This window comes from Malurus melanocephalus, unplaced genomic scaffold (genome assembly GCF_030028575.1).
Source record: "Malurus melanocephalus ecotype Western Australia unplaced genomic scaffold, MMel_1.1 scaffold_225, whole genome shotgun sequence".
In the NCBI taxonomy this organism is placed as follows: Eukaryota; Metazoa; Chordata; class Aves; order Passeriformes; family Maluridae; genus Malurus; species Malurus melanocephalus.
Window position 1 is genome coordinate 383,076 of NW_026623457.1, and position 18,448 is coordinate 401,523.

Here is an 18,448-nt window from a genome sequence, read left to right on the forward strand (position 1 = left end):
ATACATGAGTCCATCTTCTGAGTCTGCAAATGAGTAAGTACAATGTTCCATTCAATCATACAATATGAAGTAGCATTTTGCCCCATTTACAACCAAAAAATGCCAAGTCTAAAAATGTGACATCATCCTTCCAACAAACCAGACCTTCCTGAAGACACAACATTAATGGCACTTCAATGTCGAAAAGTAAGAATTAAAATAGATAAGGTGCTTCTGTAAATACATCATATTAATAAAGGATTTTCACTTACKTRTAATTGTCAGTGCAGGTGACATCATAACCAAGGGTTTTCAGCCTGGTTTCTAATGTCTTTACGCTATGAGCTCCACAGGAATCTCTATGAGGAAGGATTTCAACATTATTGCACGTCTTGTTTTATATAATTTCTTTTCACTGAATTTGATGAAATTAGTGAAGTAAATCCCCATTTCTTTGCCTCCTCTGCATCCCATAACATTGCAATTTATGCTTCATTTACTTACGTTATAGTTGTTTCACAATTTATACTCAGTTTACAAAGTCTGGAAGATTAGTTTCAGCCAGTGTAGCTTTTTCAGATTCTATTAACCAATAATCCCACATTTAATATTTGATCAGACAGAAAAAAGACCTAAATAATTTTGTAAAATATAATTGTTCTGTTCATAATATTCTTTGGCAACTGTTTAGGTAGTGATAAAGTTGATGCTACCTGTCTTTACAGAATAAGTTGGTTATAATAAATGARAATTATACTTATTAGAAGCTTTTTCTCTCTCTTGAATACTGAATAATAGAAAAATGCAAAGAGCGAGAAAAACCCCAGAAACAATCTTAAACTCTGCTCCTGTTTCTACCACTGATTTTTTAATTTGTAATCCAATTAGCATAAGAAAGTTTAGCATAATACAGAACCTACTGAGACCTCTAAACTTGATCAACATAAAATATTAAGACCAGTGCTACTAATCAGCTGGTCACTAAATACCCATGACTAAAGAAATCTTACTGGGAGCAACAAAATAATTGTAGAAAACAATTAATAAAAATGCACAAATACTCCCATGTATCCATTAACTGAAAGATAAATTAACATTCAGTACTTGCTTATCTTAAACTTTTCTTTCATAATAAGGGCAACTTTTGCAAAGATGAACTGTATGGTTTTTTCCCTCCCAGAGGGTATGATTTTTTGATTTAGAGAGAAAAGCTGAGAAATGCAAATCTGAACTGTGCTATGTAGACACCACAGCATTGTGGTAAAATACACAGACGAAACCATTTGGACTGATACATTTTGTTTTACTTGTTTATTACTTATTTGTTTGTTTGCTTTAATTTAATTACCAGCAAAAYTGGACAATTTTAAGTTATGTGAAAATGAAAAGAATGCCTATGGCAAGGTGAAACCTACCTATGAAATATCACTCATCAGTACTTAATCTGAAATTCATATTGATCCATAGTAAAACTGTTCATGCTCTATCTTCATTCAAGGTCTGAGATCAACACACACATCTAACCAAGAGCTAACTCCAGTCCTAATTTTCGAATTTATTTCTATTTTGTGTAATTCTGGTGTTTCTATACTCTCTGGGAATGGCAGATTGCATCCTCTGTGTTCATGAAAGSATCTAAAATACTTTAAGTAGCATGCAAATAGAATCGAACAGAAAGATAAGGTGAAATTTTAAAGACAGGTCCAAAGAGGAGACAAATCAATTCTTTTTTTGAAGACATAACTTACATATCTGGTCCTTCAATATCATCCACAACCCAAATGACAATTTTGGAGATATTGCCTTTCTGGAAATTTGGTATTTCGTAATCTGCAAAAAAACTGATTCAAKAAAAAAATAATTTAGAACTATAAAGAACATGAAAATGAAATAGGTTTTTCCTCCTTTGCATTAACAAAGGCTCTGATCCTGCTGTAGGATCTGGGCTTGCACAACTTTTTATCTTCAGATTACAATCAGGCTCAACACAGACTAGAAAAATCTGATTCACGTTCTAAATGTCCTCAAAGGTTAAAGGGATTTAAAGATTTGTTTTCATGTTCATCTTAGAGGAACTCAGACAAAAAAAGTTATCACCTAAAAGTGAACCAGCATGAAGTGAAATTTTAAAAATGCAAAAACAAAACAAAAAGTACTTGATACTTCCTCATAATATCTAATCTAAGAAGATATGAAATGCAAAGATTGATTTTATTGTCTGTAGATTGACTTTTTTTTTTTTGTGAGATGCAGGCATTTCAAATCCACAGATTTCTAATCCTTTCAGCAAGATGTGGTGTGATGATTTCCAACCTTTCACGCCTTTTTTTCCTCAGAATGCTTATAAAGGCTGTGTCCTCACTGAATGCTTGGTCCAAGTCTGGGCCTAGGTGAGTCCTCTAATTTGCAAATTTGCCTATCATGTGTCTTCTAAAATGTCTATATCAGCACTACAGTGCCTCTTAGCCCTTTTAWATGTTCTGAGACCTCCACAGAGAAGAAGGGACTGTTAGTTGCTACTTTCTGGATGAGACCAGCAGTGACAATGTGGCTCTGCCATGGAAACACAAGATGGGTTGGTTGCCAGTGCCTGTTGGTTCATGAAGTTAGCAAGTTATTTTAAACTTCTGGAGAAGAGGAACAGGAGGAGGCAGACACCAAGAGTTGCCTCCTCTGGGTAAGTTTGTCACGGCAGTGGCTGCCCAGAGATCAGTAACAGCAACAGCAAGTTTGCCTATCTGTTCAAGGTGTCCAAGCCTGTCAARCACATAGTGAAAATATAACAAAAAATAAAAATTCTAACTCATTTACTCATTCATGCATATGCTATTGCCAGAAGAAAAGAAGCTTCCTCTGAAAGTTCAATARATCTTTAACTAGAGACTCAGAAACAGTGAAGAAACAATGTACAATGTACAACTGACTTCAGTAAAACGAGTTTCTGAACTGGTTATATTATAAAAGAAGTCTGCCAAGTAAATTCATACTGTGTGAATGAGCAAAGTTATTTTGCTGTGAAATGAAAAATACATCTTAACTGAAATGGTATCAGGTGATTTAATGATKATTTAAGTGTACAAACTTTAAAGCTGGATAAACTTTGAAAGAGGCTTTGAAATACCTGAAAACAGACCAGAGAAATTGTTAGGAAGACAGGCAGATCTTTCAGATGACCTTCTGCTATTAATTATTCAACTTTCAACCTCTTTCAAACATGACCTCTTAAACAAATTCAGTCATAAATGGACCAGAAGATACACAGCAAAGAAAACAGATGGAGTAACTGGCTTTGTTTTCTCCTTGGCAGGCTGTGTTCCAGTGGTGATTTCACTGGTTAAAATAGCACCAGACTGGCATCCTAGGGAACTGGTGGAATTAATATGTCTGTAAGACGTTTCTGAAATAAAGACTCTGTAAATTAACAGAAATAAAGAATCCATTTCTGAAACAAAGAATATATACAAGATTCTGGGTATGTGCCTTCTGCCAGCTATTATTATCTGCAGAAGATTTGACCCCAGCTGAACACCTGATCAGCCAAGGAGACTGTGTAAGCCTTTGTGATTAGCTGAAAGCTGTATACAGAGATAGAGCTTTTGGGGGACAGAGGTAAGTAGTTAGTAGCTGTTTTGGAAAAAGTTGTTCTTGTTTTTCTCCTATTTAGAGATAAAACTGCCTTTTCAATAGTCATTTCTAGTCCTCAGTAAACACACAGGAGGAGGATCTCTTCTATGGGTTTTTTAAAGATGTAATTTTTTTGATGTGCCTTGAACAGGACAGGCACTGATGAAAGGAGTAAAAGGGACTGACAGATGACATAAGCAYTAGGAGGAACCTTTTAGAAAATGTYACTGATTGACACAGAATGTTGCTCATCCAAGGCCTGTGTTAAATTCCTGAATTTAACGAAGAAGAATAGAGATACAAAAATAAAAAGGGAGGAGTGTATATTGGAGGGGGTCATTAGTAGGCAAATAGGGAAGTCTGTACCTTAGCCAATGGGGAAAGGGAGAGGACAAAGCAGCCAGGAAATAAAGGAGGTGGTGTCCTCCAAAGATTTGAGAGATCCCTGCATTTTTAATAAAGTTATAGGATGTCTCTATCTATTTTTTGGACACAAACCTCTGCCATCATGAATTCTTCTGCACACTAAGGTAATGAAAGATGTCTTTTTTAACAAAGCTAAGCAGTCACTACAGACACATGATAAAAGTTCTGAAGGATGAACTTTGACAATAAATATTGAATGTAAGCTTAGAGGAACTTCAGCATGGTGGTACAGTTCTTAATCAGGGAAAATATACCCACCCTTAGTATAAAAGGAACTACAGAGAAGAGGAAGATCATCTTTGCTATTATCCTTTTCAACAAGCTTGTTTTTATTATGCGTTCTGAARCCATAATGGATTTCAAACTACTTCCTCTCTTGGTTGTGGAGGAGTACTTTTCCTTTAGATTTGACCAAGTTTGCTCCTAGGCCTGAGAGAAGCTACACTACTTGTAATAATATCCTGAACTTGGCCACGTCCCCRAAGAGAAATTTTGCTAACACTCAACTTTTTGGAGACATACACATTTTGCCACAGCATACTGGCTGACTTAAATGCAGCTTTCAAAGAGCATTCACCCTGCTTGCCACAGCCGTTTGTAAAATGAAGGAGCCAAAATGACTGTCTCCATCCATTTTATATTAATTYCTTCAGCTAGGGACAATTAACAGTTGTTCTCACAATTCAGAATTCTTTGATGCAACAGATTCTTTCTGGTACACATCCCATGCTTTGTGCAGCACAAGACATAAATAACTGTCTTATGTTTTGGTTTTTTTTTGTAGCCATAAATCAGTCAGTTTTCTTACCCTGGCTGCGGAAAAGCTCCTCCATCTGCAGAACCATTCAACAAGACATGTATCACCCCAGAGCTCTGCTGTGCATACTGCAATAGATAACAACRTTTCTCAGAACTCACATATTTGTCACATTACTTGCTATTTTATAGCAAACAACAATGACCAAGGAAATAATTTTACCATGAAAAATATCAGAACTGCAAAAATAATGTTGGTCTAGCACCCTAGCAGGTCACTGCAGTAAAAAAGACAGGAACTCAACAGGCCATGGTTTAATTCATTGAATCTTTTCAAGCTGTTTCTCACATCTATAAACAGTTTCTTCAGCACAGGAAGAAAACATTTTGGCATTCCATGTTGAGTTTGATCTCTGAGTAAAGGGTTTTCAGCAAGGCTGTCAAATGTCACTTAGGATCTGTAATCAGTAGACAATCAGTGTGCTTATTGTGCTTAGTATATGTTTTATATTAACAAAGCTAACAAGAATTTTAACACATTATCTAGCGAAGGTGAAAGTTAGTGCTAAAACACTGCAGCCAGTTTAAAACAGTGTATTCGTATCAGAGGAAACAGTCCAGCACAGTTACAGGTTTAAATCTGTTTTGAACTGGCAATATTTTCCTGAACTGGCAATATTTTCCTGAACCCCAGACACACTCGTGGATGTATGAAGTCAGCACTAATAGACAATTTACTGTGATTGAGGCCATCCTCCAGAAAGATTCCACTGCATTGTTTTCACATTCCATCGTGGTAGGGCAGGATTCATAGTCCAGTCCTGTAGGAAGACATGTGATTTGTGCTATTAGAGAAATTATAATGGCTGTAAAAAGTGATCTTAGAAAGCAACTAAATAAATTTTTGCATGACCCACTGAACCCATAAGATGGTTTGGCATAGCAGTGAAAGTTGACTGTGTAATTTTTTCAATAATTTTCCATCCTTTGTAGTTTACACAAACAGTGACATTCTGTGGATTCAGTAATTTGGTTGAAATTGTTCTAACTCTGTTCCTGGGATGCAGAGAGCTCCAGGTTCAGATGACTGAAAAGGTTTATCTTCACTGCAGCACCACTTAGATTTCAGTGTGCTCCCCTGACTGCAGTGTTAAATATTAACACAATACAAGAGAGAATGAGACAGTGAAGCTATCCCTGTTTTTTCAGGGGGTAAGAGAAAATTTAGTTTCTCCAGAACACAGCAGTCGTTCTCCATTATGGTTTTACAGACAAATGTTTAGTATAGCACTCATTGTCTTACCAGGGCTGTCTGCCTGACCACACCAGTTTAGAAAATCTCCAACGAAGCCAAACAGAGTRTCACCCAGAGACATGTAGCGACGTCCTCTGGCAGAAAAGCTATTGACTAGTAGCTGATTATTTTCCCAAAAGAGAGACTATGTAAAAATAGGAAAAAGAGATATAGAGACGAAATATATCAACACTTGGGTGTGGACATAATGAAGTTATGAGGTGTTGAAAACAGTTTAAAATATGTTTGGGTATTCCTTTCAAAATCAAGCACTAAYCAGAAATATTAGCTATCTGTTTGAAGGAACAAAGTTTTTTATTTTACAGGGTGTAAATTCTCATCACAAGAGACTTGAGGGACACTAATACTTTGATGAGATGGGATATAGACCTATTTTAAATACAGTTAGGCCTAGCCTTGCCTGCCTGAGCAGACAGATTTAGGGGAAGGAGGAAAAAAGGAAGATATTTATAAGCCAGATATACATTACCAGAAATCTCTCACATTGCTGTGTTAGCTTATGGTGTGAAAAAAATCATATGTCTAGATGTTATTTCTGTGTTTGTATAAYTCTTCATGAATTAAGCTATGTTGATAGCAGTATTTGTTGGTTTAACTTGTATCATTTAGAAATGAGGAATAAYTGTGCTAGAGGAAAAACTGCTTTAAAGTATAACGTGCCTTTTGCACTTCCACAGTTCTCTGCCAGCACATCAAACCCTTCCTGTTTTCTGGCACAGAACAATGACCCCTCTCATTTCTGCTTTTGTTTGTTCAGTGTGTCAGTGTTTAACATGACATTGTCATGRGACCTAGCTTTGGGGAGTAAAAGCAAAAGATGATAGAAGGCACAGCCTTTTGCAGGCAGAGCACCTAACTTGAGGAAAAGTGTAAATTCAGGGATTATGGCAGAGCTCCCAGCACAGCAGGAAAAAGGAGGATCTCTGTAGTATGAAGAGAGACGCTGCTGAGAAGTTACTGCATAAAATAAACTGAGCCAAACATACTGAAACATGCTATCAAGTCTCAGTCTGGTTTACAAACYACAGAAGGGTCAAAAACAATGACTCACAAGTCAGCCACAGAATGACTCATCAATTTTGAACTGTGTGACGGAAAATCTGTTGTATGTCACAGGGCAGTTAACATAAAAAATCATTACCCATTACCTTGTTAGGTGGAATCGTGTGCAATGACAGGTTGATAAATAATGCATAATCCTTAGGTAAAATGCTGCAAGGATCCTTGTTAATAAATGCATYTTTAAATGCTTCCCATATCTGTGAACAATTCTTCTCACTGTAATCATTGAAACAAACAAATAGCAAAATTGTTTTTTTCRAAGCAAAGCAAGAAAGTTATTTGTTCTTAACTCCTTCAAATACCCAAATTAAAATCCCTATAAGGATATGGCAGAAAACTGRAGTCAGGGTGGTAAGAAACTTGTAGGTCAGGAAGAGCACGGAGATCTTGTCCTCTGAGTCATAATTGCAGCATATAAGGAAGAAGCAGCAAGAAAAATACTAGCACAATTTGCAGTGTGAAATTAGAAACACATTATGATTCAACAAAAATCTTAGTAGATATGGTATACACAGTGAATTTGATATCCAGCACTCTGGAAATACTGAAGCAAAAGCTTTCTTTGAAATTACCCAGATTCAAAAAGCCACTTCAAATAAACCATAGCTAAATATCCAAAACTGTTGGAATGCAATATTACTCTTAAAATGTCATTCAAGTGCAGGATGAGTTGCTAAAAAGTTTTGATGGCCAAATAACTATTTTGACAAAGAGGTGCCTTCTGTTTGTAGGCCCTAGGACTGTGTGGCTTTATGTTGCTGGAATGAGAACAGTGACCATGTGTACACTGTCACTGTGCAGTAGCTACAAGAACTACAAGAATATTGTTGGCATTCAGCACTTGAAGAGCTTGTGAAAGGAGGCCTGAAGTAAGATGCAAGGCTGTGCACTCCAGCATTTTCCTTCTGGCAGCTCTGTCTTGGGGACAATAACCTCCATGTAGGGACAAGACATCTGCAGATGGAAGTGTCCWGTCTCTTTGGATTTTCAGGATTTCATCTGTCGCAGCTCTAAGCCTGCCTGGAGTAATTAAGAAGGGAATTCCTACTTTCACCACTTTTTCACAGTACCTTGCCCACATAACACTGTGACAGTGCCACAAACACTCTGCACAACAGAATAATTATGTTATGTGCAYACAGCCTTCCTAACATGAACAGCTCTCAGTGCAAAGCTCTAGCTTGAAAAACAGTAGTCCTGATAAATAAACCAAACGTTAYCATTGCAATATTTTGCTCATTTAATATCACCCAAAACCAGCACGGTTTCTGCTGGTACAAGTTCTTTAAAGACACTGAATGCCACAGACACTTTCAAGGACCCTTTGTGATGAGCTATGCAGGAAACAGACCACAAATTTTCTTACAGTAATCTCTGGTTATGCTTCTGACAGCTATATTAAAATTGCCTATATACTGTAAGCAGATATGGATCTTGACCTGAAAATTTTCAGTGATGCAATATGATCCCTGATCAGTACTTCTAAGATTTAGAAGTACTTCTAAGATTTAAATTGATATACTTAATWAAAGGATTTGCACCCTATTTCTGATTTCAAGGTGCTTTACTTTAGCTYCTGACAATTGTATATACTTACACTTCATTTTGCTAAAGAGCTTTCTACTTGAAGCACTTATGCTAGTACTTGTAAGTTAAGATCAACTGAACTTTTAACATCTTTCTTGATGGTTGAATCCATCAGTAATTTTCTGATTAATTGACATATTGCTTTTTTTTTTTCCCATGACTTCTCATCTGGGTTTGAACAGCTTGTAAATCAAAAGGATTATTCTGCTCTGACACTCAAAACTTCTTAGATGGCAAAAATACTTATTGAAACTACACGGTGGGGAAGGACTGCGGCTCAAAACAATTCCTTCTAATCTTAATAGACACAAATCATATTAGATTAATTTCATACTAGTTAGTTAAAAAAAAAAAAAAAGTTTTTAAAGCTTCCATGATATGCTACAAATAAACAAATGTGGAGGAAAAGCACCAGAGGAACATTTGTGTTATATAGCATACTCCTGTTAGGAAATGTCAAATACRATCTTAATTCAAATTCCTCACTTCTACATGGCCACAGCATTTTTAAAATGTCTCTTTTAACTGTGATTTTGCATATTGTGTTTTAACATGCACAAAAGTTTTTCTTATGATCCTTTAAACATCTTTATGCTTTAATTGTGTTGCACTGTAAAGACATGTTTTTCTATCTTCATTTATGAGTAAAGTATTTTTAGAAAATTTGCACATAAATTCAGAAGGAGAACCTATCCATGTGGCCATGCATCTGTAAAAGCTAGTCAGGGGGCAACTAAGAAACAGAAAATGAACAGAAAGGGCTATAAATAATTAGAATATCTGTTTTGCAACTGTGCACTATGAAATTTCCATTTTGTTTGGATTACATTATTTGCTTATAGACCTAAAGGAAAGAGAAAAGTCCCCACATCATAGGAAATTGATTGTGTAGCTCTTCTTTTAATATTTGGCCTGAATTCAGGAAAGTGGTCCTAATGTCCTGCCTGGGTTCATGCTATGCTGAGCAAGAATACTTTGATGAAGATGTTCAAACTTCTCAATTTTAAAATTATATTGTGAAATTGTCAGCAGAATTCATTAAATCACAAAACTATCACAAACATGAGACATATAGAAATGCTTTCCAGAAGATTGTATTTACATCTCTAAAATATCAGATCAGTTAACAATAAACATAATACTTCCACAGTAACTATCCTTTATGTTGTTCATTTTAGCATATTCTGTATTATTATTCATGACCTGTTTCAGATGTAAATGAAGTGATATCTGTTGAGTTGTGCAGGAGCTCTATCTACCCAGAGCCCAATGCAAGACCAGGTTACCCACACAACTGTCAATTAAGTTAATGTATTCAATATTTTATATTATATTGTAGGTGTGTAGAAATCTACACCTAAAGTTTACTTCCACCTTCCACTGTGACATTCTTATAAATTTGCTGGAACTGTTCTGCTGAAATTCAAGTACTTTGTTATTTTCATTAGGATTATCTTTTCCTTCATAAGGAACTTGAAAGAAAACACTTCTGGTAAGTTAAGAATGTTATTGGGCAGAAATACACTGTTTTGTCTTCGTTAAAAGCAACAAATTGCTTTACATCCTCTATCTTTCTGTTTTGCAACAGGAACTGAAAATAGGAAGTTGGGGAAATGAAATTATATTTACAATATAATCTAACCCTATTTAAGAYAGAAATTCAATGTTGCAGGAACCCAGCCAGGTTCTCCCTGCAAATACTTCTTCACACTATTAGGACAACTTTTTAGTGGCAAAATAAAGGGCTGAACTCTAGGAGACTCTCTTTCTTATTTTTTTACTGAAGCCCTTACAATGCAAGGAAGACAGAAAAGTGCTCATTTAGCAAAACATGTGATTTATGTCCAGCGTAATTAGCACAGCCAATGAAAGCTCACAGATAATGGTGCTTAGCTGTTGATATTTTCAGGTGGATGAGTTAAACAGTTTCCTTCAGTACCCCAGGATAGCTATAAAGTGAGGTGCTCCCCTCCTGCCATGACCTAACATACAGGCATGCAAGGCAAAGCTGGTCTTCCCAGGAGCACTGTCAGATTTGGTACTTCAAAAACACCATTCCTGTCATTTCCATGTGGTATTCTCCTCACACAACAGTAAGAGGGGAAAGGGAGGGGGGAGAGAGGGGAAAGAAATGTGAGATAAAGAACTGAAGGGTTAAAAATCGTGCCCTAATTACACTACTTAAAATATGACATCCATCAAAGTTAATTTTTGTTTCCAGACAGCTACAAGCATGTTGGCATCAATAGGATCATTTCAAGAGCTAGGAGCATAACATCAGGCTTCTGATTAATAACTATTTTGTACAGGTATAAAAATTAAACCAGAAACAAACAAAACTTACCCAACAGCAGGGTTTACAGTTCTGATATAATCATAGCATCTTCCAATGACAATGTTTTCCAGATTTTGAGTTGTACCTTCACCTTTCCATTTCTTTCCCTGCACTCCTGAGAAGCTGCTCATAAACAGAACAGAGACAAGTAAAAGAGGCAAAAAAAGGCTCATCATGATGAATTTTTGATAATCCAAATTCTTAAAAGAAAAAAAAAAAGAAATAAAAATAGGAGAGTTCAGTGACACAATTCAAATGGAGACCTGCAGTTTTTAAAGTTTAATATTTTTTTCAGTACTAGCTACAGCTCTGTACACAAAAGACAGAGGCGGAAAAATAAACCTTGCTGGGAACTACAACCTAACTGTTTCCTGGAACGATTGCAGCAAGCACAGGGATACATCACTTCCTCGTGTTTAAACTATTCCCCCTTCGGAAAAAATAAGAGACATTTAAGGCCACCTGGTGATAAATGAGGAGAATTGCAGTATATTTCCCTAAAGGAAAAAAAAGACCCTTACCACTTGAGTGCTTAGRATGCCTTTGGTTCATCTACTACTCATTGCTGCGCTACACCTTCCAAAACAATCAACAAGTGCTTGCAAGCAACATGTTTTAAACTAGTTTCTTTTCATTTTAAAAGGACTATACCTTTTGCACCTATTTCTCTAATGGTTGGGAAAGAAATGCTGAAACACATATCAACAACAACAACAAAAATCTAAAATATGCAGGTACAGTAATGACAGCATAAATACCCAAGCCCGCCAGTTATCTTGTATCACATGTAGGGGTAACATTAGTCAGCTCTTTTTCCATCTCTCCCCTGGATACTGACAGTGACATTTTGGTGTGATGATATGTGCATCATGTCTTTGTGAAAAAAAACTGCCTTGCAGTCATATATCAATCATAACGAGAAACATAAGGACTAAGACTTGTATCCTGTGCACTGAACAAATGTCTTCTACTTCTGCTGTCATTTTCCTCCAGGTTCTTTTTCCCAAGTACTCTGTTAGAWCATTAAATTGCACCATTCAATCTAATCTTCAGAATAAACATTCGGTGGTATACACTGCTGCAAATAAAACCACTCTAATTTTTTTCCCCTTCAAAAAATATAAAATAAAAAAAAATCAACCTCTGAGAATTTTGTTCATGAACTCACATTTCTGAGGAGAATACTGGTTCTTTTCTTTCTTTCTATTAAGTGTCTGTACCTCAGGAATATATTATAAGTATATTTATTTAARTAGTGTCATGCTTACATTGATGCACTGGTACTCAGCGGGTGGATTTTGCTAAGGGAAAAATTCTGTAATCATTAATTATCACTAATCATAAACTGTTGATGATGGATTTCTGTTGTAAATGTGATAGAAAGATAACTAATTGGTTTGCTATCTACAACAGTCTTCAGAAAAGCCAGATTTATTCAGAAATGGATATGCAATCCTGTGCTTGATATGGTGGAGAAATAGGAAATTACCTACTTAACTCCTGTTACTTCTCTAATTCCTTTTCTTCCTATTTCTCTTCCTAACTTCCCTATGTCCATGCTGATAGAGCACCAGTACATTAATCAAATTGTTTCAAGCCACTGCTTTGGATTGAGAGAGTGTAATAGTGCATGGAAGTCACTGAATATTTTCTTTCATTATCACCTTTGCTGCAGCAAAATTTTGCTCAGTAATTTCARGGTCTAACAGAAAGCAGAGGCATCACTTATGTGATCTTCGATACAGAAATGTGCAGAAATTGTCACTGATTTTTTGCACCAAGGCTAAAACTTTTGCTTAAAATATACAGTGTGAGTTAAGAAGTCATAAAGACATACTGAGTTTTCYCCAAGTACATACTAGGTTACAATGCAGCATCTTGGGGTAGAAGGTATGGGGTCTCTAAAAGATAGACAACCTCTCACAACATCCCAGAGGAAYTGGATCCAAGATTTGCTGGGATCCCCATTACAACCCCTGTCATGCTTCCTTTCCCCACTGGCCACTCTGGGAACACATCAGAACAGAAGGGCCTCTGACCTGACTCAGAGCAGCCATTTTTAATTTATATTCTTAGTCTTGTTTGAAATACTTCATATGATGGCTAAACTAACACAGCTTCAGGAAAATTGCTCCAGTGGTTTGATAGCCTTGAGAGTCAAACCTGAGCTCTGTTCTGAACTTGTCTACTTTTAGCTTCCAATCATTGACTCTCATGATGTCTTTTTCTGTTACTTTAATGAAAAATCCATCCTCAGAAGCTTCTCTTCACGTAAATTCTTTTTAAAAATTGCCAAGTCTCCCCTTAAACTAGTCCATGAAAATTCAGTATTTTAATCCCACTATCAGGTAATCTCTCTTGTAATATTGTAATTCACTGCCACAAACTGGCTGCCCATCTTGCCTCCTGAGGTCTGGCAATTCGTGCTGGATGCAGATCCCTGTTCCTTGCTCTTTGTCCCTCTCTGCTGGAAGAAGTTATTGCCCTCTCTCCTAGAAGAAATTATTGCCCATGAAGCAGTCAGAAAATTGGCAGCACACCTTCTCTGGAAATCCTGTCRCTCACAACTGAATATTAACCCAAACAACCATGAAATTCAGCATCTGTTTACATYCTGAAGCCCCAGAAGATGAGAATCCAACATGTTCTCTCTTGTTATTTCTACCAGAAGGGAGTGTAATAGGGCGGTGTAACAGGTGGCGATGTTAATCCTCTGTTACTACTCAAGCATGAATTTCTGGCAGAATAACCTCAGTTTTGTATCACTACATTGCTTTAAGGCCTGGAAACAGGATCTCAAAAGGGCTCATAAGCTCCTCTGTGAGCAATGAAATTCAAACATTGTTTCTTAAGGGTTTGTGTCTTTGTGCACAAGTCTGTCTACAGCAGTAACAGAAGGTCTCGCCCACTGCCTTATATGCCAGGGCACACTCTCTGCAAAAGACACAGTCCAGCCCAAAAACAGAGCTCTGCTTACTAGCCAAGCAGTAAATACAGCTGTGTGCTGGCTAGCCAGCTGCATAACACCTGTGCTTTGCTTCGGTTCTTCCGTTGTGTATAACTGCTTTTTTTTTTTTTTTTTTTTCCCCCCACCCCGAAGTCGTAACAATTTAACCTTCCAAGGTTTGTACATAATTGCAAATAAGGCTAAGTAGGTCAGTGTGTTCAGAAGTCCTTTGAGGTGAAAAGGATTCATGGAAAAGGAAACACCCAACACCACAATTGCTTAAGCCTCATTTCCTCAGATAAAGAGATAAAAAGATTATTGTGCAGTGTCAGCTAGGTAACCCTCATAACATGATCTCTCCTTCTCAGTTCACTATTTATTACTTTTACCAGCATTTTATTCCCAAGCATTASTATGTTGAAGAATACTAGACTAAAAACTGATGTGACTTTGCTCAGAATATTTTAACATGTTTACAGTGAATTGCTTACAYCTATAAACTAGCTAGGTCTAATACATTTAGTGTCTGCAACATAGATTTTGTGCAGTAATAGTTTTCAGTCAGGAAGGCCTGCTGTATCTGTTTTATGTTTGACAATGTATTTTTGTGGCATTTACTAAACAATGCAATGCTGGTCCAACAGCTTTACTACCGTACACATTGGCTCACAGTTACACCTTTTGATAAATCGATGTGCTATCTCAAATCTGCCAAGTGTTCCTGTTTATTTTGAAATGTTACACAAGCAGATCAGTATCACAGGCAAGTGTTTCTGGTCCATTTGCCTTGGATGTTACACAAACACATTTAACTTGTTTGGTACGAATGCTGCAAAGGTTGGGTGCAGGTTTCCTGCTGCAGTCCAGTTTAGGACCCATCATACATCTTCCCTCACAAACCCCGGTTCATCTGCCCACACCTGCTTTATTCCTGATGTTGTTATCATCTCCTCAGCATATTTCAAGTGTTTACTTCATGTAAATGCACGCATTTAGTTCAGTTTCTGTAATCATTGTGTTTTACAGCATAGCAGGTTTCTTTCAGCTCCTAGCTTCTCATGGTTTTCTAGCTGAGTAAGCAAGAGGTGTTGTTTCTCTTGCTGCAAAATACAAATAAAACCTTMCTTYAGAAATGYTGTCTCAATAYCAGCAAAATGGTACYGTAAATTTCATACTGYTGTRYACACAAATAGCTTTCCTAGGAGCTTTCTTGATGAAGTCACACTGCAAGTCCTGTGTCCAGTTTGGGGCCCCTCAATTCAGGAAGGATATTGAGCCCAAGTCCTGTGAGGAGCAACTGAGGGAGCTGAGGGTGCCTAACCTGGTGAAGACTCAAGGGTAACCTTACTGCTCTCCACAAACACCTGAGAGGAGGCTGCAGCCAGGTGTGGGGCAGTCTTTTCTCCCACACAAACAGCAAYAGRACAAGAGGACACAGTCTGGCTTCAGGGAAGGCAGAGGTTGGACGTTAGGCAGAATTTCTTTACAGAAGGGGTTATTAGACATTGGAATGGACTGCCCAGGGAGGTGGTGGAGTCACCATCCCTGGAGGTGTTTAAGGTAAGACTAGACGTGGCACTCAGACAAGGTACTCTTCGGTCACAGGTTGAACTCCATGACATCAGAGGTCTTCTCCGACAAGACTAATGCTGTAACTTGTTTTTTACATCAACGAGCTACTCCCGTAGCGTTGCCAAAGCACCGGATTTGAAGGCGGGCAGTAGGGTAGCTCACTTGCAGGGCCCTGAGGCTGTGACTCGGGCAGGGAGCTCACCGCACCCCGGGCACCCCAATCCAGACCCCCGTCCCCAGGCTGTGACTCGGGCAGGGAGCTCCCCGCACCCCGGGCACCCCAATCCAGACCCCCGTCCCCAGGCTGTGACTCGGGCAGGGAGCTCACCGCACCCCGGGCACCCCAATCCAGTCCCCCGGTCCCCAGGCTGTGACTCGGTCCGGGAGCTCCCCGCACCCCGGGCACCCCAATCCAGTCCCCCGTCCCCAGGCTGTGACTCGGGCCGGGAGCTCCCCGCACCCCGGGCACCCCAATCCAGACCCCCCGTCCATAGCCGGGCTCGGCGCCGCCGCTCCCCGTGCCAGGGGCGGGCCCAGCCGCGCACGCGCGGGCCGGCGGGCGCGGTCACGCGGGGCGGGCGCACGCGCGCTGCGGATGCTCGCGCCGCCGTTCGCGCCGCCAGGAGCGGCGCGGCTCCATGGGGAGAACATGGCTCCCTTCCCCGAGGAGGTGGACGTGTTCTCCGCCCCGCACTGGCGCATGAAGCAGCTCGTGGGGCTCTACTGCGACAAGGTAACGGGCGGGGGCGGCCCCCGCGCCGCTGCCCCGGGCCGGGAGGGAGGGTTTGGGGAGTGCGCAGCTGTCAGCGCCCCGGCCCCGCCGGCAACTTGTGCCCTGCGCTGCCTCGGGGTTCGCGGGCCCCTCCCGGGCTGCCGGTGCCGCTCCGCGGCCGCGCCGGGCTCGGGCTGCCCTCGCTGCCCTGCACTGCCTTGCCGGGTCGGCCGGTGGGCTCCGTGTCCCCATCCGCCCTGCACGGAGGGGCGGTGGTGCCGCGCAGGGRGCGCCCCCGCCTCCCTGGGCACCCCGGCAGAGCCGCCCGCGGGCCTGGTGCTCCCCCTGGGCGGGCAGCGCGGCCCGGCCGTGTTTGTCAATCAGCCGGGCCGGGCAGGGCATGGCGCGGGGCGTGCTGCCCGCTCACGGTCTGCAAGGGACCGTGCTTGAGGTTCTGTGCACAGCCTTCAGCTGTTGGGTGGCTTAAAGGTACCCTAGGTACGTTCTTTGATTTTAAATGTATATAATTTTGCCCGTGGACACAAGTAATTTTTATTCTTGCATCAGGGTAGTTAAGTAATCAAGGCTGGTGTGTCACCTGAAAGGCAAACTTCCCTGCAGCAGCTCTCAGTGTTGTGGGAGGGTTCTGGGCAAATACTTCACAGCCAGCACTCCTACTGAAAGAAGTAGTGCCTCCCATCTCCGGGCATAAATGGCTGTTTGGAGAAGCAGATTGGCTGCAGACATTTAAAAGAAGAGTGAAGTTACATGAGAGGCTGTTACAACAGCTTACTGCTGCCAGCAGCATGGGGGAGTTCATGCTTCCTTCCCGATTTCCACATGCCACCTTGCACTACTCCGGGATTCACCAGATCCTTCCATGTGCCTATTCTATTCGCTAATAGGTTAAAGAAAACCTAGAGCTGCTTTTGCAGGGTTTGCTATCTGAGCAGGCTGAGCATAGGGTCTGGGGCGAGGAGAAGGTGGCACCTTGTGTAGTTTCACTTTGCCTTCTATCTGAAGGTGCATTTGCAATCAGCTTTAATGTGTGAAAAGTTTCTGGCAGGAAAATTTGTGGTATCATAACAGAGTGTTTTTTATTTAAATGGAAAAAAAAGACCTAGGACACCTCCTTCCCACTGACCCCCGGTAGCCGTTTCATAATATTGTTAATTGCAGCTGAGCAGACTTTATTTAAACCTCCAGATCTTGGAGTCACTTGAGTTTTGTTCCTAGAGAGGCATTTTTGTCACTTTTACTGAGTCTCCCACAAACTTTTGACCAAATTTACTATGCCTAATAAAACTGCCTGGGCAGGAAATGTTTTTTCCTAAATATTGGCAAATTTCATTGAAACTATCAAGTTTGTTATAATAAGATCATAATATAAARTATCATAATATAAAAGATCATAATCTTTCATTTTCTAGCAGCTTTTATACAAGAACTTGCTTGCTCCCTTTTCCCTTTGAAGAAGTGCAAGCATGAAAGTATGGCACTTTTTTTTTGAAGTATTCAATTTGCATCCTTTAACTCTGGGTGTGTGCCTTGCCTGTGACTTTTATAATGCTAGCTTGCACTAGAAAGACTTCCAGACTATGTTTGTATTTCCTTCTTGTGTGATTGAGGTGATGTAATGAGATAAGACTGTAGTTCTGCTTACATGGCAACTACAATYTCCAAAGCCATGCTCTTTAAAAGTTTAGTTTGACCTTGACGGTTCTGTAATTTTGTGAATTACATGTTACTTGTGTTCATTGTGTTCTCTGTACCCTGTAATATGGTTGTATAAATTCCTGTATAAATTCCGCTGAATGTTAGTGAAGGTGAAATGGGTTCATCGATTCTTTGCCTCTCAAGGGAACARTTGTGATGTTACTGATGGGTAAAGTATGTAGGCACTTAAATAATCCTTTAGAACCAAGAGACACAGTTTATTCTGTTCTTTCTGGACTTCATTTGAGACAGAACAGTGAATTGGACATTTAAGCTGTTTGGTCTTTAGGAAAGTCTACTTTTTTAAGTTGTTGCGAGCAAAGATCTCTCTGTATCTTTGCTGCATTGTTAAATGGCATTTTTACCTGTGTTGTATACAGTGCCTTGGACTTGGTTAATAAAAGTAATTAAAATGAT

General features: G+C 39.6%; 2 protein-coding genes across 3 annotated transcripts in view; one reads left to right on the forward strand and one right to left on the reverse strand.

The window, feature by feature from the left end:
- Positions 1–232: 232 nt before the first annotated feature.
- Positions 233–16,118, reverse strand: LOC130578391 (ADP-ribosyl cyclase/cyclic ADP-ribose hydrolase 2-like). Of its 2 annotated transcripts, XM_057374452.1 has the most exons (8): positions 16,064–16,118; positions 11,094–11,207; positions 7,249–7,378; positions 6,089–6,224; positions 5,524–5,606; positions 4,838–4,914; positions 1,728–1,820; positions 233–338 (listed from the first exon to the last, which is right to left on the reverse strand). In XM_057374452.1, the coding sequence occupies exons 1-8, from the start codon at positions 16,093–16,095 to the stop codon at positions 248–250; spliced, it is 756 nt and encodes a 251-aa protein (XP_057230435.1). In that variant the 5' UTR covers positions 16,096–16,118; the 3' UTR covers positions 233–247. The 2 variants fall into 2 exon arrangements, with proteins under 2 accessions (XP_057230435.1, XP_057230434.1); XM_057374451.1 differs by lacking the exon at positions 16,064–16,118 and having other exon boundaries at positions 11,094–11,783.
- Positions 16,119–16,184: 66 nt separating this feature from the next.
- The window catches only part of FBXL5 (F-box and leucine rich repeat protein 5), a 34,694-nt gene continuing 32,430 nt past the window's right edge, over positions 16,185–18,448 (forward strand). Inside the window, exon 1 of the mRNA XM_057374450.1 lies at positions 16,185–16,336. Coding sequence (XP_057230433.1) covers positions 16,199–16,336 — 138 coding nt within the window. The 5' untranslated portion in view covers positions 16,185–16,198. The remainder of the gene's footprint in view (positions 16,337–18,448) is intronic.